We start from the raw sequence: 21,729 nt of genomic DNA, 5'->3' as shown, positions 1-21,729 counted from the left end.
GCACGGCCTCCCAGACAAAGCCTCTGCTGGGCGCTCCCCCTCCTGGTGCTTTCCGCTCAGCTTGCGGTTCCTTCAGCAAGTTTGGGGGTGCACTGGGCTCTGCAGGCCTTATGTGTGTCCCAGCTAGCAGGGCACCCCCAGGGAGCATGGGCCCCAACAGTCCCTCGGCTCCCACCGGTGGAATGTCATGACCACCGACCTTCCCAAGTGGCCGCCTCCAAGGGGCAGGCCAGGAGCACGTGGGGTCCCCACCTGACCATGCCGAAGGATGGCCGGGGCCAGACCAGGCCTCCCAGGGCCACCTTCCGGAGGGACTGGCACGGGGCCTGCAGAGGGTCCAGCCAGTGTCCCACCCGGAAAGTGACGACCGATGTGGCTAATGGCTGTTCTGAGGCCGCTGCCTGCTGTCCTTGATCCTAACGCCAAGCCTGGCAATGGGGCTGGGGCCGGGACCACCGGGGTCGGGAGGGCGCGAGGTGGCCCTCCACTGTGGCAGCCCTGCCCCCATGCTGCTCGGGCCCCCACCCGGGAGGGGCTTGGCCCCCCCGCGCCTCGGGGACAGCTCTGGCCTCATACGCCAGGCCAACCCTACCCTCGCCACAGCCCCTGTCACTGGGGTTCCTGCCTGAGGCTGCCAAGGCTGCCCTGTCCCCTCCCCATACTGGCTGTGGGCACAGGGATGAGGGAGGAGAGATGCCAGGGGGCACTGAGAGCAAAGTCGCCAAGCCTGTCCCCACAGAAGGAAGCTTGGCCTGAGGCGGCCGGGGACCTGCCAAACTGCCCAGGCCCGCCTCGAAGGAGCAGCACCAGGTGGGGGAGGGGAGCTCCTGCCACCCCAGGCTCCTTCCCGCACAGCCCTGCAGGGCCCGCAGCTCCAAGCGGGGCCCAAGAACACCCTCAAGCTCCGTCAGACCAACCGCCCTCCGCCACCGCCAAGACCCCGGCAGTGGCCAGTATGACGGCAAGCAGCAAACCTGGGTGGGATGCGGAGGGACGCTGCTCAGGGGGAGCTGCGGCTACCAGCCTCCCCCCAGGCCCGTCCCCAGCCCCGCAGCGCCAGCTGCGTGCCCCTCCACAGTCAGGAGCCCCCACCCAGCAGGAGGCAGGAAAAGGTCCGAGCCGCTCTTCCTGCCAAGGTCCCTTTAGAATTAATTTGAGGTAATCGGATTAGTATTTCTAGGGGCTTGGGGGTTTCTCACTGACACATGCTGAATTACACGCATCCATCATCTCAGCTTAGCCACACTCCATGGCCGCAGGCTTTGCTTGCTCTGTGCCTCAGTTTACCCTGAATGAGGAGGCCACAACGGAGGCTGGAGGAGGAGCCTTCCCGGCCCAGGGCCTCCACAGGAACTGGGGAAACTTACCAAAACTGACCTTTTCCTGGAATCCCCTTGCCTCAGGAGGGAGTTGGGAGTGAAGAGAATTTAGTTACCAAGGCCTGTCCACTGTGGCCTAGTCGATTAAAAAGCAGGTCCTGGGACCTCTGAGGTTTGGGCCTCATGCTGCCCAGAGCCACGGCCTGGACCAGGCCACTCACTGGTCTTGTCCCCTAGAGGCCACGGTGTGCTCCACGGAGCCAGCTGAGCGTTCGGGGAAAATGGAGCCGCTGGGGCCACGTCCACGTGGGCTGTCACCACCAATCCGGGGCTCTCGGCACGGAGGCAGCAGGGCCGGGAGGAGCGGGCCCGGCCGCTGACCCCCAGGCCGGGCGCTAGGAGCCCTCTCGGAAGCTGTGGATCTGCGTGGAGTACCTCTGCAGGTGGCCCTCGGGCTGGGGCTCAGTGGCCCCCAGCGCGCCCCCGGCCGCCTGCTGCTGCTGGTAGTGCTGGTAGAGCTTGGGGCCCGGCCCGTCCAGGCCTGGGAGGCGACCACTGGACATGGTCAGGATGGTGGAGGTCAGCGACTTGATGTAGTTCTTGGCCAGGGTGAGCGTCTCGATCTTGGACAGCTTCTTGTCGGCGCGCACGTGCGGGATGACCTCCCGCAGAGCCTGGAAGGCGTTGTTCAGCTTGTGCATGCGCTGCCGCTCCCGCTCGTTGCTCTCCAGGCGCCGCTGGACGCTGCTCTCCCGCCGGCCACCAGGCCCCGAGGGCCCCGGCCGCCGGCGCCCGCCCTCCGCCCGCGCCGCCTGAGCCCGCGCCGTCCTGCTCCGCAGACCCTTGGCCAGCTCCAGCCCCGACCCCTGCTGGGGCCTGTCTGGGGTCCGTTCCCCAGCGGTGGCCTCTGTGTCCTGCGGTGGCACTCGGCGCCTGGGGGGCCGGTTCTTGGTCTTCATGGCTCCAGGCTAGTTGTCCCCGCAGGTGGTGGCTCTGAGGGAGGCCCTGGGAACTGAAATCCAGAACACCCCGGGGTCACACGGCAGGCTGGTGGATGCTTAGGACGCCCAGGGGACACTCAGGGCAACAGTGCCCGGCAGCCCCCTCGCTGTCCAGTGGCAGCTGACCACGTGGTGCATAGTGACCCCAGACCCCTTCCCCCTCACACATGGAAGCCCTGAGCCGAGCCCTCCAACCACATTCCCGTTTGACCTCAGGGCAAGCCCTCAGAGTTTTTTCTCTGATCTGGTGCCCATTCTTAGCTGGACTCAGCTTGATCCCTGGACCTTTCCCTGGCCCCCTGCTCCTCACCGCCCCCCGAGCTTAGGTGGCCTTCAACACTTTTCTCAGACCACCCAGAGATGTGCAGGACTCTAGCTCAGCGCAGGGTCTGCCTGAGGTTGCCGCGCCTCCCACCTGCCCTAATGGACAGGTGCCCACTCCGGCCACCACACTGACCCACGGCCGCTGGATGTCACACACGCAGGGAAGACACTGGGGCCAGAAGCGCTGTGGACATGGGGCAGCTGTCCGCGGTCAGAGGTCGACAGTGGCCAGAGCCTGCCACAGCCCCCAGTACCACCACGTGGACGGCCCCCCCACAGGTGTCCGCCCCCCCACCCCGACCCCACCAGGTCCCGCCCCTCGGTCCTCTCCCCTCGGGCCCACCGGGATCCCCCACCCCCAGTTACCTGGAGATCCGCAGCTGCACGCGACGGGGCTGCCCACGGGGGACAAGGACACGTCGCTTTAGCCGCCCCGGGCGGGGCCGCGGCCGCATGTAAATGAGCCCGCGGGGCGGGGCCGGGGCGGGGCCGGTGTGCGCGTGCCCCTGCCCGGCGGCTGGGGGCGGGGGCGCACCTGCGGGCGGGGGGGCCGGGCGCCCCCTCCCCCCACTCCCGGAGGCCGCAGCCTGCCCGCCGCGCCGAACCCGGGTCTGGAGCCCATTCGGCGGAGTGGGAGACTGAGGCGCCTGCGAGCCTGCGGGCGCGGAGGGAAGCCCCGGGACCGCGCCTGGCCGCTGCACCTGGCCTTGAGGTGAAGGCGAGCCGAGGCCCGAAGAGCTGGCGGAAAAGCCATTTTGCAGTAACACTCGTTTCTCAAAGGGGCAGGAGCCCCCGGGGAATTCGCGACCGCCCCCAGGACTCGGCAGGGCGCAGGTCCAGGGGCGAGTGGGCGGAGCCCTGCCTGCCCAGCGGAGCGCCTGCTTGGCCGCTGCGTGCGGGTCACGGGGACATACGTGGTCATCGGTCTCACGAGGTCTCCGGCGGGGCGAGAGGTGCTCAGCTGGGGCTCAAACCCGGCTTCCATCCACCTGCTTTACTTAATCGCCGGCCTGCCTGCCTCAGTTTCCTCACTCTTCACAGGAGCATGAAAAGGTGTTAAAGCGGCCCCTGGCTCAGGGGTTCTTCCAGGCTGATGGGGCGCACCTGCAGCGTCGTGAGGTCCCGCGTGGGCCTGGCCTCCCGCCCCTTGTGACCGGCAGGATCAGGGTCAGCGCTGATCCCGCACTTCTCAGCGGGGCGCACAGGGTGCTCCTAGTCTCAGTCTAGCCCCTGAGGGTCTCAGGGGAGTTGGTGTGACCGAAGTCGGGGCCAGGCCTGCTTGGTAGGTGGCTGATACTGTGCTCTTGGCGGCTGGGACAGGGGAGCGAGGGCCACTGAGGCATAGAAAGGCTAGCGCTGAGCTGATCAGCCTCTTGGCTTCCAGCTCATTAGATAAGGCTGTATTTCAGAAATTAAAATGCTTCCGAAACTCAATAAAGGCTTCGAATTACAGATACACTTTGAGGCCACACAAGCACCACATCCGCAAGTTTTCCAGTGATTATACAGACCTTCCTGTTCTCAAGGGCAGTGAGTGACCCAGGGCCACTGGCTCCTAGTGCCCATGGCAGGGCAGTGCCAGGTCACCCACCCTGGACCTTGCACAGCAGGGGGAAAAACACCAAAGAAACGCAGAAACAGAGTTTATAAATATATAACTATATTTATTTTGAATATTAAATAGTTTTTAAATTACAAGCAATTTATTGAATCACACTATGCATCAATATACAGTAAAAATCTTACAATTTAAAAATGTACACAATTTAAACTGAAAGTTCATTAGCTGTGATATTGCCGTGAACCTCTCACAACTGTGTAAAAGCGGGACAGGGCAGCCGCATGGGTGTGACCGCCCCCACGGTCCTCACTTGCAGACGGGATTCAACAGTGGATGCACACACCGGCCCATTGGTAGGTCTGCCTGCGCCTGCGTGAGCCTGAACAACCCAGTTCAAGCCTTTCGGGTAACGGGCTGTTGGTAATTCAATACTGTCGACACATCTTTCAGAATTTATCTATGTACTAAAGAGGAGTTTTTTTGTTAACAGCCAAAACTGGAACCAACCCCATTACTATGAGGAATATCGTTTAGGAGACTGAAATCTGGACTGAGTTACCCACTCTTATTTTAAGGCTACTTCTCGTAAGGCTACTATTCTGAAGCCCCTCTCACCGAAGCCCAACATTGGGAGCCTAACACTGGGTTCACTTCCGGAATTGTCAGATGATGGGCTGAGTAGGGTAAAAGCAGGAGCTGCCTGCCTCGTGCCCTGGGGCCCTCAGGACAGACATGCAGTGAGTCACTAACCTAGGAGAGGTTTTGAAAGGTGTTTTACGGCAGCAAGACATAAAAGACTTTTCTAAGATAAAACCCATTTCTATAGAAACCATCACCTGTACATTTAAAAACAGAATGAATGCTCTGTTTTCAATTCAGCTTCGTGGGGCTTCTTCACCCTTAAGATGAATGGCTTCGTACCCAGATGCACAGTCCAAGTTCCAGAAGGATTTGGGGAGCAATTTTTATTTTTTTACATTTCTTTTTCTGGCTTATGACAGGATCGTTTGATAACACAAATTAACATCTAGTTAGGTAGGAAATGAAGATTAGGTTATTTTTATTATAGGATTTAAAATACGTAAACTCCACCAGTGTAGTAGCGCTATTTAAAACTTGATAGATTCCAAAGAAGGCCAGGAAGTAACAACGCTGTGAACCAGGTATTATCAACCTCACCCATATTATCCGGAGAATTCCACTGATTTTATTTCATTGCCTAACTTAATAGAACAAGTTCGGTCTGAAAGCCCACTATTGGTAACCAATGTAGTTTAAAAAAACAAAACAAAACAAAAAAAACAACCTGACTTGAACAACAAAGCACATGCTGACACTTCAAAGATGGGCTGAAAATTCTAATCTACGTAATTCGTCTCCCGTGTATTGCTTGAGATTTCAAAAGAACATGTTGACTCACGTGTTTATTATAAATATAAAATCTTCCCCACCATGCGACACCACAGTAAGATTTACTACCCCCCCAACTCAATGTATAAAATGTTTTCTTTTGGCAATTAATCATGACAGCAAGATAGTCCTAAAATAAATTAAAATGGGAATTAGATTGTTAAAATCTCCTTAATCTTAGTGAAAAAGTTACAGCCCCCGAATATCAATAAATTTACCCCGGGCTGATTATACAAGAAGACTATATATTCTATCGATCTGCTTGACTTTAGTCATTAAATCTGAGCTTGTTATAGTTTGAAAAAACTTGTATTAATTATCACCGCTCATGTATCTCTCAACAAAGACTGATAGTTAGATGTAAAAATTCAGGAAACTCAGGAAGTCTTCATAGCAAGAAATTCAGAGTTATGACAGTTTTGGCAAAATCACCTTCTAATGCCCTATTAACGTTTTCTTGTTCAGTCTGCACATCCCACGGCCCTGCTCTCCTGGCTGTGCTCCTTGCTCACACCAAGTGGAGGTTCGTAGAAGAGGCTCCTTCTCCATTCTGAGTTCTTGCTCTGGAAAGTTATTGCTAGTATAAAACGTTAGTGGAGTGAACCAGAATTGATAATAAAGGTCATAATTGACTCTGTAAACTAGCCAGTATACACAATTGCATCTCGTGCTAGGACCAGGGTCGCTGGGATTTCTATCACGCAGCCCCAGTGGACCCGTGTTACGCTGGAGTCGGGGAAGCAGATCAGCACCGGAAAACATTTGGGGTGAAGGGCCAGTGTGTGGTGACCACAGACCCGACGCCCGACCCCAGTATACACAGCTTCACGGCGGACATGCTAAGCCTCCTTCAGCACATGCTGCTCTAGCCCCTGGAAACTTCCTGATGTCAAAGCAGAACTCACGGACTGCAGAATGAGGTCAGCTTTTTATCATGAACACCAATTCCTGGCAATGTTAGGAGACACTGGACACACTCGGTCCCTTTCAAGGCAAGGGGAGAACATGGTGCTTAATGCAGAAGGGAAGGGTCAGTGCAGACGAGTCCCTGGGCTGCATCTGAGTGGATGGCCACGTCTGGCCACCCAAGGTCCCAACCAGGAGGACGTGTTGGCTGCGCAGGCTCCGCCACTGTCCCTCATCCCTCCTCCCAGCCGGGGGATGTAGTGTTTCTCCTCGGTTACAGAGCCTGGCCGCCGCTGGCCATGACACAGAGTGGTTCTTCTGGCAAAATTCAGCTCTGGATGTTATCTGAAAGCTGTACAGACAGAATGAACTCAGACTGTCCCTCGGCAAGCAGACCCCTGCACGGGCAGCTTCCTCCTCAGATTCGGCACTGTCTGAAAGAAGGAGCTATAAGGACACCGAAGCCACAGCAGCCTGTGCTTCCAAACGCCAAGCCAACAGCCGGCTTGGAGGGGAAGTGGCTCAGGGGCCACAGCAGAGCGCGGTGTGCAGGGAGGGCACACGGCTCCCAGGGAGAGGGGCAGGACACCTGGACCTTCTGACCCGAAGCTGAGTTCCAGGGTGAACCACCTGTCAAGTTCTACCACAGGGTTTAAAAAAAATGGGGGAGTGGGGTGGGAGAATCACACAGAGGGGCTGCAAGACCCTTCAGCTCCTCAGAGAAGCCTCACTTGCTACAAGGATCCTGCATTATAGAAAGAGACAAACGTGTGTTTCATTCGGTCAACAGAACAAAGCAGTCTTTTTGGACTCATCAAAAATATTTCCTATAAGAACAAAAAACACTAACATTCGGAATCATTTATCATTTACGAAAAAGTACCATATGTACAATTCCAACAATTCTAGACAGCAGAACACTCAAAATATTTAAACTTTACAAGTACCATGCAGAGCAAACTATAGAACAGAAAGAAATCAAACTAGTGGATAGCACCAGCTTGACCTGCCTTATTTTCCTTGAATAATTTAAGATTCTGTACAATATCAGGTACTCTTAGAACATTTATCCACAGTGCAATTACAGAAAGCAATTAGTGATTTCTTTAAAAACAATAAATATGGCTCACTGGTGCCCATTCCCATCGTGCTCCTCTGGGCCCTCGCACACAGAAGGGACGTACAGGTGTGGAGGCGGAGAACACCCCACATGGAAACCAGAAACAACCCAGAGCCTACAGTTCCCCACACCGGAGCAGGGTCAACGCTCCACAAGGATGACCAGGGCGCGAGCACCTCTGGCGGGCGACAGCGGCCACAGGGCCTCCCCAGCCACGCTTCCCGCCATGGGCACGGAGCCAGCGCAGCTCCCTCCTGGCCACCCGAGTCTCTCTCCGGGGCCAGGCCCGCTGCAGTCGACGTGGAGGGATGTGACTGCTGGGCTGCAGTGCAGGGATGCCGCCCTGGGGGAACAGCCCGGGACCCGGGAGCGCATCCGCGTCCACCTAATCCTTTTCTCCGTCTTCGCTGCTTCCTGTTTTGGGGAAAACAAGCAAAGCTGGGTTTGTGAAGTGATCGGCACAGATAAAAATAGTGTGGACAGCATCTGACCCGTGCTGCAGAAAGAGGAACTGAAGCTGGGAGTGGGGCTGCCCGCCACCTGCTCGAGCCGCGGGGCTTCCTGTGACGGCAGCACCTGCCGGACTCTGGCACACTCTCGCACACACATCTGCTCGGCTCGCACGCGGCTCAGTGTCCGTGCTTAGGGCACAGGAGAAAGCCAGCCCCGATCTCTGACAGATCGCTAGGTAATGGGCATTATCTAATCGGCACAATTAAACAGAACACGAGCATAAATGAAAGCTCTAAGTTTCATAGTTAGTATTTGAACTGCAAACTTCAAATCAAAAAATGTACCTATTAACATTTATCTTCCAATCTGGCTACGGGGAAAAAGGATCCATATGTTCGGATAATACCACTTCAAATGCACGCTGCCGGTGACTTCCCTCCCAGGCCTCTGCTATCACAGGAGACCAAGACTTAATGGCAAAATCAATACTCCCGGGGAAGAGCCAGAGCACTTTTGGGCTCAATCCCAAAATCTCGGGCCAAGTGTTTTTAAGAACGGCTTCCCTCTGGGGGAAAGAAGCAGAAATGGGCAGGGGTGGGGGGGTTGTGGCAAAAGGGGAAAAAGGAGATAAGAAGGTGGCAGACACGCTGAAGCCGTGCCACCACCGGGCGGCCTCGCCCTACAGGGGCTGCGAGGGGACAGCCCCAGTAGCATCAGCGTGCGGAGTGACAGGGGCCTACCCATGGGGACGTGGCCCTGAGAGCAAGCTCCCAAGGCTGTGAGGGCTCTAGAAAGTATTTTCTGCAAACACTTAGGAAGGCACCAAACTAAGAAGCACGCAAGTCCACTAGGGATGGTCTCACAGGCTGGCACCCAGCCCTCCTCTCACCTCCTTGTTCGATGTCCGAGTCAGTAAGGTGCGTGAGAGAAAAGCTGGCGATGTTGGCAGGAGAGATGGAGAATCTGGAATACGGCGGCGTGTGAGGCCAGCTCTGTTCCGCGCTCCGGGGCGGCGGAGGCGGCGAGAAGTACTTGGATGTCTGAAGAGAAGGCTTGGAACTAAGAAGGTTACTTGTTGTCTTCGACATAAAAGGGTCGGGGGAGAAGTCATCATCCCATTCAAAGCCTCCACCTGAATGAAAAATAAAGACAGTTCTCCTTGTATGACTTCATTATAAAGAACAGAGAGTTGGGGTGGGGGAAGCACACAGGTGTGCTCTGCAGATCAACCAAAACCGACTCGGGTCCGGCAGATGGCAGAGGTGCTCCCGGGTGTCCTAAGAGTGTCATTTAAAACAATCCATGATGTTATCCTCAGAACAGTTCACCTTATTCACAACGCACTATTTTTTAGTTTCTTTTTAAACCCGACAATGAAGCGAAGTACCTTCTTCGTCAGTTGAGCTTTCCGAATTTATGCACCTGCTCAGGTAGGGAGAGCCCGAGGAAGGTGCCGGGCTGTTCAACTCGGGGCCGTGGGCGTCTCCTCCGCAGCGCCCCAGCTCTTTGGTTGGGGTCTCCTGCAAAGCCAAAGAGAAATTCCCATCAGTGAAGGCCTGTTCGCAAGAGCCCCGCCCCCGCCCCCAGGGCACCCACGGCAGGCCAGTGCTGTGTCCCACCGACGTGGTGGGCTCCGGGCCTGGCGGAGCTGCGATAGGAACACACAGCCCGTCTCTTCCAACGAAGCAGCTCTGAAACCCAGCAGAATGCATGCGGTAGCTGCTGGAGGCCTCCGGAAAGTAAACAGTAGCAGGCCAGTCGGGAAAGAACGCCAGAACTCGAAGTACACCAGAGCAGCTGTGGGGTCCGCCGTCCTCCCACTGCCCCTGCCTCAATGGCTCCGGGCCTGGACCCAGCACAGCTTGAGATCCGGTGGCCGCTGGGGTGGACAGAGTGAGCTCCAGAAGCCCTTCGGTTCTGGTTCTGAAGCAGGCAGGGGGTCTTCTGACCCTCGGGGGCTGGGGGGGGAATTCTAGATTTGTCCCCTCCATTCTTTTGCTTCCTAGCCCCGAGCAAACCCAGGGTGAGAGGGACCTATATCCTGAGGAAGGTGACCTTCCTCTCCACCTGGAAGAACGGGGATCCCAGGAGAGTGAGGAGAAGCCCGTTGCTCGTCCTCCTCTCTGTCCGGCCGCTGCCCGGCGGCATGAAGTATACAGCATGGTGTGCTAACAAAAGCCCAAGCTCTTTGGCTGGAGCATAGTGGGGGGTGGGGGGGGGGGCAAGACAACCGAAAGTACCAGGGACACCATGGAGAGGGAGGAGCTCAGGAGAGCAACCCCATCAAGTTTATGAGCTCCCGCCTTAGCTGCACGCTGCTCGTGGTAGAGCTGACTCTCCAGAACTGAACTGCGGGGCAGACCACTGCCAAGATCCACCCTGGCCAGTGGGGGACACATGCAGAGGACAGATTCAAACAGTACGGCAAGAGCTTTGAAAGGGGAACCCCAAGCCACAGAAGGACGGTTAGAACTTGTGACCTGAATCCCAATGGCTCAATGCCTGCTGGAACAAAAATACCAGCATTCTGCTTAGAATCTAAACAAGACACAGAGCCGAGTAACACGTTAAGGATACAGTCTAAAATCGGTCCGGATACAAAGAATCAGGAAAACGTCAATTCTCAGGGAAGACGACAATCAACAGATGTCACGTCAAGATGACACAGGTGTTGGGGTTCTCTGAAAAGGCTATTATGAAAACGTTCCTACGAGCAAGGGAAAATGTTCCTGAAATGAACGTAAATAGACAAAAGCCTCGGCAAAAGAACAGATGATAAAAATGATAACAAAATGCAAATTTCAAAACAGAAAAATACAGCAGCTAAAACCTAAAAACCCCGTGGATGGACTTAATATCAGAACGGAGATGACAAAGAGTAAGTTTGAAGGAGATCAATAGAAATGACCCAATCTGAACAACAATGACAACAGGAAAGGACCAATGGGCACACAGGGCAGTCTGACACTGACATGCCAGCAGGAGGGGACCGAGCAGGACGAAAGAAAGCATGTGGGGAAATAACGGCTGAAAAGTTCTTGAATCTGGTGAAAGACGTAAGACTACAGATTCAAGATGCTCAGCAAATGTGAAACAGGGTAAATTCAAAGAAATCCATGCCTGTAATCAAACTGCTAAGAAGAAAAAGAAATTTTGCAAAGAAAAAAATCCTGACATCAATCAGACATAATACTGAGGGAAGAGAACAGTCAACTCAGAATTCTATATTCAGAGAAAATATACTTAAGGAGTGAGGGAAACTAAGATAATCTGTTGTCAGTAGGTTTGATTTTAAATTAAAAAAAAAAAAGGAAAAAACGGTCAAACTTCTTCAAACGGAAGGGAAGAATCCTGGAACATCAAAAATGAAGAGAGAGAAACGGTAGGGACTATATGGGTAAAAAGAACCCTAATGGTCTCCCTCTGAGTTTCTTAAAACATGTTTGATCGCTGGGAGTAAAATGTGGAGCACCATCTGACGGGGCTTCGGCGTCTGAGCGGAATAGACCAGACGACAGTAGTAAGGGTTCCGCATTCCACCTGAAATGGTAAAGCGCTGACTCTAAGTAGATTGTAAAAAGTTAAGTGTGTGTATTGTAACCCCCGAAACCACTACAGAAACTATACTGAGAGAATATACATAGTAAAAAGAGTGATAGATAAATTCAAAGGTAAGACTAAAAAATGCTTAAATTATCACAAAGGCAGGAAGGAGGAAGCAAGAACCAAAGGAACAAACAGAAACAGTGAACAAAATGGTACGCTAAAAATCAAACAAGACCAATTTCCTTACATGCAAGTGGCCTAAAAACCATCAACTAAAAGAGAATTTTTCATAATAGATTTAAGAACCTCTTTGCTATTCTCAAGAAACTACTGTCATACATAATGATATAAGTAAGACTGAAAGTACAAGGATGAAGAAAGATACTTCATGCAAATGCCAATGGAGAGAAAACCGGAGTGGCTACGTACCAAACAAAGAATACAGAAGGACCTTACACTACAATAAACCAGTCAGTTCGACCTTCCCAAGAAGATCTAGTGCTCTTAAATGTGCACGCAGCTAACAACAGAGCCGCCAAACAGAGACAGCACAAATGAGCAGAAATGGAGAGCGAGTCAAATCCACAAGTGCAGTGGAGACTTCAACACCTCTCCCTCCCTCCACAGACAGGACTCCCGGCACACAGCAACAGCAGCAGCAGTGTAGAAGAACTGAACACTACCAACAATCTAGACCTTCCTTTTTTTAAGATTTTTAAAAATTTTACTTATTTGAGAGAGAGAGAGAGAGAGAGAGAGAGAGAGGAAGAGAGAAAGAGCGCACACATGAGCGCACAGGCAGGGGGATGGGCAGAGGGAGAAGCAGGCTCCTCACCGAGCAGAGAGCCTGATGTGGGACTCGATCCCAGGACCTTGGGATCATGACCTGAGCCGAAGGCAGACACTTAACCGACCGAGCCACCCAGGCGTCCTAGGCATATTCTTTCAAGTACACATGGAACACTCACCAAGACAGACCACAGCCTGGCTCTAAAACAAACCTCTGTTAAGTTCAAAGGAACTGAAACCGTACCAAACATGCTCTCTGACCGTAACAGAATTAGCCTAGAAATCAATTAACAGATACGAGAAAATCTCCAGCCCTTCGTTTGTAAAGAGGCTAAAGTCTGCGCTCACAGAGCAGTGCTCAGCAGGCACAGGAGGGCTGAAGGGCCTCAGACTCCGCCGCTGCCTGGTCCCGATCCACGGGGACCCCCAGCGGCCAGCACCTCCAGGGCGACCTGGGAGCCATGCACTGTTCCTGCTTGTACCTGCACGCTGGCTACTGCTGCCAACGGCTGGATTAGAGAACTTTGGTCTGTAAGGAGTAGCTAATTTCAGTAGGACTCTGCCAGCAGACCCAGAAAGGGCATCCAGGTCTCCTTCCCTTAATTTAATAGCAGTTCCCTGTCCAAACTACATTTCTGCACATTCTTGGAACTGTAACCAACCCAAATTCCTCTTTTATTTATCTGAGAGACCGCGAGCAACCGCACGCATTCACACGAGCAGGGAGGAGAGGGAGAAGCAGGTTCCCTGTGAGCAGGGGAGCTCGATGTGGGGCTCGACCTCAGCACCCTGAGATCATGACCTGAGCTGAAGGTAGATGCTTATTAACCCAGGCCCCCCAAATTCCTATTTTTGAGGAACCATAAAACAGTTGGTGGCCTCAAAATGGCAATCAGGAAAACAAAGCACACTCGATTTCCTAACACACCTTGGAATTCTCTAATATGACAGTTGGGAGCTTAATAGGTACCTGGTCAAACAGATAGACTGTGACATCGTCAAAAAATGTCACCGCCTTCTTTTCTTTCTTCCAGTCATCCGGGAGCTGATCAATGGCAACAGCGGCCGAGGGTTTCAACAGGCTCCGTAAGTGTCTCCCATCCTCGTTGCTGAGGATCACAGGCACGGGGTGCTCGGTCTCATCCTCCGACTCGGAGCTGAGGCTGTGCAGGTTAAATGCCCGTAGGTCCTCGTCAGAGTCGTCACTGTTTTCGTCTTCCTCGTCTGCGTCAATGCCATCCTCAGAGAGGTCGAGCATGCCCGACACGCCAAGTTTCCCCAGGTATTTCCCTTCGATATCTGGCTCCTTCAGCTTGGGGCCCTCGGCGTGGCCACACAAGGACTTCTCCACCGTCAGGTCTGACGGGCTGCTGGAGCACAGGGTGGAATTTGCAAAGGCGAGGAGCTCGTTGGTGTTGGTTCCAGTGGAGGCGAGTGTGCAGGGGCGTTCCTCTTGTGCCTCAAAGTCATCACCGCTGCTCAGCTCGGAGTTCCACAAACTCAGGGGACTGCCAGCCTCATCTTCAGGAGGAGGCATCTGCTTGGAAACATCAGCTGGTGCCGGTTCTGACGTTTCTCTCGACTCCAGGTGACTGGAATCTTGCGAAGCAGGTAGACAACTTTGGTCTGGCTGGCAATGTTTGGTTTCCAGGCAACTGTCCTTAGTGCCAGGACTTTGCTCTGGGATGACTGGCTCAGGCAGGGGCTGATCCGTTACCAATTCCAAGGCTGAGGCTGAGGACCCTGGGACCCCCTCGGATTTCTTATCCGGCTCAGAGTCATTATCTGAGAAGTAAGCAGAGTCTCGGTATGAGCTCTGAGAGCCAGGTGCAAAAGTCTGCGAGGTCACTTCCGTACCTCTGTGGCCATCGGCTGCGTCTGAGATGACGATGACCGGGTTGGGAGGCAAACTGCCGTGACTGCCGTCGCCCGCTGTGGCTGCCTCTGAGGCTGAGGCGCCGTCGGGAGCAGGGTGCAGAGTCCATTCAGGGGACTCCAAGTTCTCGGTCTCGTAGCCACTGTCTGCAGGCTTATCGGGGGGCAAGAGTTTCTGAGGCGTGTGAGAGTCCAAAGAACCCAATAAAACTTCATGGACATCCACCGAATCCAGAGAGTCTGGGGTCTCCACAGACTGTTCTGAAGTCTGAATGGGTGTTGACAAGCTGTCTTCTAAAAGGCTGTCTTGACTGGTTGAGTCCGAGGAGAGGGCGGACACCAAGGCCCCCTCTTTGGCACCATCTTTACAACGCAGCTGACTCAAAGTCTCCACAGCTTCCACGTTTTTCTCCAGCAGACTACCGCTATGATGGTCTTCTGAAAGGGGCTGGTTTTGTAAGTTCTGTCTCAATTCTGGAAGACTACTTCCTATACTCACCTTATTGGCAAAAGTGTCATCAACGAGAACCGAGTCACTTTTGGTCAGTCTCAAGGCCTCTTGACTTTGGTGGGTCAAGTCATGGGACCTGTCGCCAATGCCGTGTGCTTTGGCATCAGTTGAGGGGATTACAACTGTGACGGCCACAGAGTCTGGACTGATTTCTTGGCAGAGACAGTCTTCATGGACACCGACATCTGAACATGTGGGTTCTCCCTGCTTTGGGAACGTATCCGGAGGTACGTGATGAGGTGTTCCTTCTGTCTCGAGAGAGGTAGGAGGTACCTGCACTTCCGGGGAAGACTGTGATGAGGTGTTCAAAGTGGTGTCCTCGAACACGACACCCGTATCTTTACCCTTTGCGCTTAGGTTTTCCTGCAACAAGGAAAAGCCTGGTTTACTTTCAGCAAACTTAACTTCAGGATCTAAAGAATTTCTACGTGGAGTTTCTAATATTGTTTCAGTGAAACCGGCGTTTTTAAGTTCTGTTTGAAGATCATTTACATGTTCTTTGCTAGACAATGAGTCTTTTAGTAAGTTTTTCTCTTGAAGAAATAAAAAGTTTTCTGACAATTCTTGAACAGTCAGTGGATCAAAATTATCCTGGTGCAAAAGGTTTTCTGATAAGCAGAGAGGCTCACAGTCAAAGAGCTTACGGGGCTTTTCTTTCTCAAAGTGGCACGCTGTTACTGACTCTCTGGAGGCATCCAGACTTGAACTTAAAGTGGTCGGCTTCAAGTCTGTTTGAACTCCGTTTAGTTCCATTAAGTCAAATATTTTTTGGTGACTGGGCAGATCCTCTGATTTGTCCAGATCATTAAATATACTGTTGAAAGGGCTCTCGGGGCCCCTGGGAACATGTACGTCCTCGGGGATGCTGGAATCTTTGGGGTCTGTACTGCTTTGGAAGAAATCCTCATCTGTACTGGACTCCTCAAATTCAAGATTCTTGAGTGTCAGAAACTGGGACGTCTCATCACTTGTCTTCTCTGGGTTATCCATCTCGGTTGTGAGCAGTGCGGGTGGGTAATCGAGCTCCAAGTTGCTACCACTCTTTTCTTCCAACTGGATGTAGTAGTCGCTTCCAACAGAAAGGTTGTGGGCATCAAAAACAGGAACCACTCCGGGGGCCCCACGGGGGACATCCTGGCCACTGTCATCTTGTTTCCCCGGCCCAGGATCCGAAAGTGAACTCTCAAACACTTCAACTGGAAAGAAGATGCTTGTGTAGGACAAGGCTTCGTCTGGGGCGCCCCGACCGCGCTCATCAAAGTGGTCGTGCTTAGCCGCCTCCCAGACATACTCGAAGCTCAGGCCCTGGCTGGTCTCAGTCACGGTGAGGACCTCTTCCATCTCGCGACCAAGCCGATCCCTGGCAAAATGGTCGAGAATTGGGAACGCAGCATTACTTGAAGCGTCTCTGCTACTTGTATTTGGTTTAAGAGCATTCCACTGTTGTTCAAAGTCGACTTCTGAGTCCCTTTGGCTTTGCATCCGCAGGTAGGTGAGCAATCTATGCACGTCCTCGGCCGCTGGTCTCTTGTCTGGCGACAGCCAGCAGAACTGCAGAACTTCATACCTGCGTGACAATGGAGAGGTAATTAATGAAGTGATGATAAATTGCTTTAAAATAAGAAAGGACTTCACAAGGACTCCTAAGCCAACTCAACACCTCAAAAGTTTCTACGCTACGATCACTGTCCACCACATGAAGCAGCTCAGTTCACGGTGAAAGAGGAAATAAAGAAATGTAAAAATCTGGCCACCTAGTTTTTTGTGTTCCCAGGACATTTCGCGGTATCGGTGTCTGTCGTTTGTTTTTCTGGTGTTTATCCAGTGACTTAGGCCCAGGAGTTAGAAACAGTTTTAACACAATCTCCTCTTTAAAAAATTATCACAGGTATTCTGTGAAGTAAAGAATGCACTTGTCTTACAGTTTTAGATTTATTCACTTTATTTTGCAAGAATTCTCAGAAACAAAGTCTGCTGTAACTAATCTCTATTCCCCCCAGTAAAAAGTAACACTCCGATCTTATGTAGCACATGGCTTCCTCAGATCAGAAAAGTGGCTGAAAGTGGAGGGAAACAGCAGACAATGAAGTCCACAGAAGCCAGCAACCAGGAGCTGGGTCTTCGAAGGGCTGACTGAATACAGCCAACATCTTCAGCTGGTGCCATGAGCAGAAGGTAAGACAAAGAGGACTTCAGTATTAAATGTACAGAGTCCAGGTCCGGTTACTCTGGGTGAAACGGTTCCAGCAGCGTGGGGAGCGGAGCCATGGGTAAGCACAGGGGGTTGCCACGCTTCCTTCCTTCAGAGCAGAACGCGCTGTGCACGCAGTGGTGTAAACAGAAGCTTAGAAAGAGGGGAACCTGGGGGCGCCTGGGTGGCACAGCGGTTAAGCGTCTGCCTTCGGCTCAGGGCGTGATCCCAGCGTTATGGGATCGAGCCCCACATCAGGCTCCTCCGCTAGGAGCCTGCTTCTTCCTCTCCCACTCCCCCTGCTTGTGTTCCCTCTCTCGCTGGCTGTCTCTATCTCTGTCAAATAAATAAATAAAATCTTTAAAAAAAAAAAAAAGAAAAGAAGAGAAAGAGGGGAACCTGATCCTAACCAGCATTTGAGTAAGAACTGGACCGAAGACGCGTAAGAAGTAAATTTGTTTTGCAAATGTTAACATACATTATGCAAATTAGCTCTTGCTGCCTATTTAAATACTATTGCTTCCACGCTCTTTTCTCACATACTAGGTATCACTTACAAGCACTGCCTCATTTTAAAACAATTTCACAATAGGAAACACCCTTAATATTGACTTTTCTAAATTAGTTCAGACTTCACATTTTTTCTTATTGCACACAATTCATAAATCCTTACCTGTTCTACATTTTAAAAAAAAACATTAAATTTTAAAAATAGATGCTAAATCTAAACTCAGTTGTGAATAATACACAAATGACTGCTTTTCATAACATTTACTGTTTACAAATAGGGAATATACAACTAACACCCATAGAAAGAGGATTTCCTTATCTTTTAAAGACAACAAAATGTAAAATGGAGCTACCCACCATCGGTCAGAATAGGGCTGCTCCAGCTGGGGCTTAGGGAGCTTTGTGTCTCTCTCTCGAATCACCTGATTGAGAACATCTAAGTTGGAAAGGTTGGAATAAGGCTGAGCAGCATTATCAAAAAGCTCCCAAAGCGTCACACCCAGAGACCTGTGGAAAAAAGAAAAGTTATTTCTTCTTCCCTTTAGATGTCAAATTTTTCAGCACCAACATTTTTATCTGTACGCTCTTTAGTGACTTTATGAACAAGACGTGTACTGAAAAGGTTATTAAAGATAGCTCTTTAACGTGATTTTTTTAAAAAGGGGCATTTTCAATAAAATGAGGACAAGCTCGCCTCCTCACATTTACATATTTACTACTGAGTACTCAAGATAGTTTTGGCCAACGCAAAAAAAAAAAAATTAAACAGATAATGGGCACAATTATAGAGAGGAGCTAATGCAACCGTCAACTTCAAAACTCAAGAAATTATTCGAAAGGTCGTTAGGACTATTTCAGAGTTCAGCTAAACGGTGAGATAACAAGATAAATATCCTGAGGCAGACCAAAAAAAAAATCCCGTTCACAATAGCAGTAAACACCAGCGCGTATCTCAGAGAAACCTTTATCTAAACTAGTAATGTCTTCTTTGGCGATGCACACATTTCCTAACAGTGTGGGTTTGGTTGCTATTATGAAGGGACTTCTCGACATCATTCTGCCACCTATTTGTGTGTCTGCCACCTGCCGAGCCTCTCCATGCCTCCAGGTATGCGGCTGTTTCCACGGGGTAGGAGGGAACGCCCCTTCCTGGCACCCATCCCATTCTCTCAGGCCAAGTGCTCTGTCGCCATGGAGATGGGCACTTACTCTCCACCTGCTCTGTGCCGTCTCTAGATTTCTACCCCATAAGCCTCTGGTCGTGTCGCAGCATCTCCTAGCCACTGCAACGGCTCCCAAACCTGGCTGACCACCTGTGTCGTCTGGCAATACGCGGGTATTTAGGACCCACCCCCAAGGACTCTCAGCTGGTAGATGCGGGTGTGGCCTAGGAAACTGTACTTAAAGTTCCCTAGTGCTTCTGACATCCAGCCAGGTTTGGGTATTGATGGTTGACATGACTTGGATCGATCCGTCCAGAATGCCTGTCTGAATCATAAACTGTACTGAATAAATAGGTCTATCATTTGACACTGTAGAGTGTAACTTATGAGTTGATTTGGCTATGCTAACTTCACAAGTCAGTGAACAAAATCACCATATTCAGTATCTAAGCTGAGAAACCACTTCTATCAGAGAAAATAAATGGACCCAAATTTCACAACTCAATTCAAGATATAAAACACTTCCTTTCCCTGGCACAGACTTGCCAGAGGCAGAGGGCCTTTCTGGATACAAAAGAAGTTTAAGACACTATGGACGACTTCAGGGAGTTTACGATTTAACTGAGGAAAATAAGAAATTCACATGAAACACTAAAGACCACAGAGATAGTATATAATTAATGGCAAAACGAGTGTTATCGCTACCCTGCTTGATGTGATCTTGGGCATATAACTACCGTGTCAATTTCTCCAAATGCCTGATTTAACTCCCTTTCCCTCCCCCAACAAGGCCTAGTCCCAAACCAAACCCCCCTCCAGCCCACAGCCCACCCTGTTCTTCAGAGAACATGAAGCATGGGCTTTCTCAACTCCCCACTCCACCAATTCTAGCATCTCTGTGCATCCCCTACTCATCTCCTCAGGCCACAGAGAAAGATGAGCCGAGTCTCCTCCTCAAGGTCTGTCCCTGCCCCGGAGCTCTCTACTCTACCTCGTGCGGTGTCCTCCAGGATAACCGCCAGCAATCCCTGCCGCTGACCCCTAGCTATTCAGTTCTTCACCTGCACCCGCTCTTGCATCCTTGAGTACCACTGGCTTCTCCCTTCTGGGAAGAAAAGCATCCTGTAGTTCTTATCCTCTCTTCCAAGAAGTCTCTAAGAGAGGGCCCTCTTGTTCACCCCTGGTACAGGGCAGCGTGGCCCCTGCCTTGGGCTGCAGTTGGCACTACTGTCGGCCCTACCACCAGAGACTTCTCAAAGTGTCGGCAACAAGGGGTGGGCTCTGTTTCTGGGAACACAGGCTAAGCTTTCAGGTTCAACGCCCTCCTAGGAACAGGCAATATACGGATGAAGCATACAAAGCATCTTTTTAAAGGCATCAAAGATGGGCTAACAGGGAACTGTCAGGAAAAACTCTAGAACTTGAAGAACTAAGGAGAACACCAAAACCACCTTTGAGCTGGTGCCTTTGCTGAAGCACAGAACTTGGGATTTTGTGGTCTTGGTTTATAAGGCAATGCGGGTGCTGGTAAACAGTCCAAAGCCCTGGGCCTACCCAAGCTAAGGGGAATCACAGAGAGACCTCCTCGCAGTGAGATTAAACCTGCCCCTGCCTCCCTCCAGGAGCGCAAAAGGCAAGCTCACTCAGCAATGAGGTGCTGTGAGTTAGTGTACGTGTGTACGAATGTGTGAGAATGTGTGTATGTGTGTGTGTAAGGGGGGGTCGGTCCCTAACAAGCTGTAACCACAGAGCTGGCCCTTGATTGTATTTGCAGCCCAAATTCACATCACCTTAGTGTTCAAAAAAAAAAAAAAACAACGTAGCTGAACAAGTAAAGCTCCCCTGGTATCCGACACAAGCAGGTAAGTGTGGATCCTCTCTGGAGGAATGCTCCCCAATTCTAGGTTTCCAAAATCCTTACCCCCAGGAAACAAGGCACCATCAAGAACCAGCAAGATCAGATACCCCAAGACTTCAGCTACCGGAATTATCTGATGCAGATCATAATCCCATTGGTTTAAAAACACTGGGACGTGTTTTGAAAAACCAAATAGAGTTCCTAAAACTGAAAAGTCAAAGCTGAACTATATAAAACTTAATGGAGAGATTTAACAGAAGAACAGACACAGCTGAAAAGAGAATTTTTAAAAAGAGAAAGAATTAGTGGCTGGAGCACAGGTCTCAAAATTATCTAGAGTGTGGCCCAGAGAGTCAAAGAGATAGGCTATATAAAGGCAAGAGGAAGAGACAGAAGGCAGAGCAGGAAGGCATAATACACGTCTAAACGGACTTCCCAAAAGAGAGAAATGGAGCAGAGGCCGTATTTGAAGGGCAGGGCTGAGAACAACACCAACCTATAGATATGAAAAGCCAAATAAATCCCAAGCAGAAAAACATAAGAAATCCACACCCATACACGTCATGTGAAACTACAAAAAACAAAAGACAAAGAGAAGAGTTTAAAAGCAGCCAGAGAGAAAAGGTCACATTACCTTCAAAGAGCTTAGGTAGACTTACGGCTGACTTCTCAATAGCAACAATGGAAGCCAGAAGACAGTAGAATGATCTCTTCAATATGCTGAGAGAAAGTAACTGTCACCAAGTAAAAATATATTTCAAAAATGAGGACAAAATAAAGGTATGTTCAGACCTACAAAAAACTGAGAGTCTGTTACCAGCAGGCCCTCACTACAGGAAATTCTGAAGGACATACTTCAGACAAAGGGAGAATGATCCCAGATGGAATGTCTGAGATTAAAAAAAAAAAAAAGAAAAAAGAAAGAAAAAAAAAGAATGAAGAGCAAAGTGATTTAATTACGTGGATAAACCTAAACAAAAAAGTGCTAAAAAACCAATAATAATGTCTTGTGAGGATAAAAGAAAAAAAAATACCCAATAAGATATACCTGTGTGGGTGCGTGTGTGTATGTGTGTGCACAGGTGCGTGTGTGTACGTGAAGCTGCACGGTTACAGTTAAACCAGGGTAAAGTATGTTAAAGTATCCTGAGGTCCTTGTATTGTTCAGAGAGAGGGTCAAAATACGAACTAA

At 51.0% G+C, this 21,729-nt stretch overlaps 3 protein-coding genes across 3 annotated transcripts in view; all 3 read right to left on the bottom strand.

Annotated features, from left to right (window-relative positions):
* The window catches only part of LOC121104064 (class A basic helix-loop-helix protein 15-like), a 1,993-nt gene extending 489 nt beyond the window's left edge, over window positions 1-1,504 (bottom strand). The window contains exon 1 of the mRNA XM_040636544.1: window positions 1,436-1,504. Coding sequence (XP_040492478.1) covers window positions 1,436-1,504 — 69 coding nt within the window. The remainder of the gene's footprint in view (window positions 1-1,435) is intronic.
* Window positions 1,505-1,645: 141 nt separating this feature from the next.
* BHLHA15 (basic helix-loop-helix family member a15) lies at window positions 1,646-2,334 on the bottom strand. Its single transcript, XM_040634775.1, has one exon. It carries the CDS (start codon window positions 2,276-2,278, stop codon window positions 1,715-1,717), a length of 564 nt encoding a protein of 187 aa, XP_040490709.1. The 5' UTR covers window positions 2,279-2,334; the 3' UTR covers window positions 1,646-1,714.
* A 1,949-nt stretch (window positions 2,335-4,283) lies between these two features.
* The window catches only part of LMTK2 (lemur tyrosine kinase 2), an 82,017-nt gene continuing 64,571 nt past the window's right edge, over window positions 4,284-21,729 (bottom strand). The window contains exons 10-14 of the mRNA XM_040634773.1: window positions 17,874-18,023; window positions 13,400-16,382; window positions 9,482-9,614; window positions 8,984-9,226; window positions 4,284-8,055 (exon numbers count right to left, since the gene is read on the bottom strand). Of these exons, the coding sequence (XP_040490707.1) occupies window positions 8,027-8,055; window positions 8,984-9,226; window positions 9,482-9,614; window positions 13,400-16,382; window positions 17,874-18,023 (3,538 nt within the window). The 3' untranslated portion in view covers window positions 4,284-8,026. The remainder of the gene's footprint in view (window positions 8,056-8,983; window positions 9,227-9,481; window positions 9,615-13,399; window positions 16,383-17,873; window positions 18,024-21,729) is intronic.

Source organism: Ursus maritimus, unplaced genomic scaffold (genome assembly GCF_017311325.1).
Source record: "Ursus maritimus isolate PB19 unplaced genomic scaffold, ASM1731132v1 scaffold_2, whole genome shotgun sequence".
Classification (NCBI taxonomy): Eukaryota; Metazoa; Chordata; class Mammalia; order Carnivora; family Ursidae; genus Ursus; species Ursus maritimus.
Note: the sequence above shows the minus strand (reverse complement) of the source record. Positions and strands in the feature narration are given on the sequence as shown.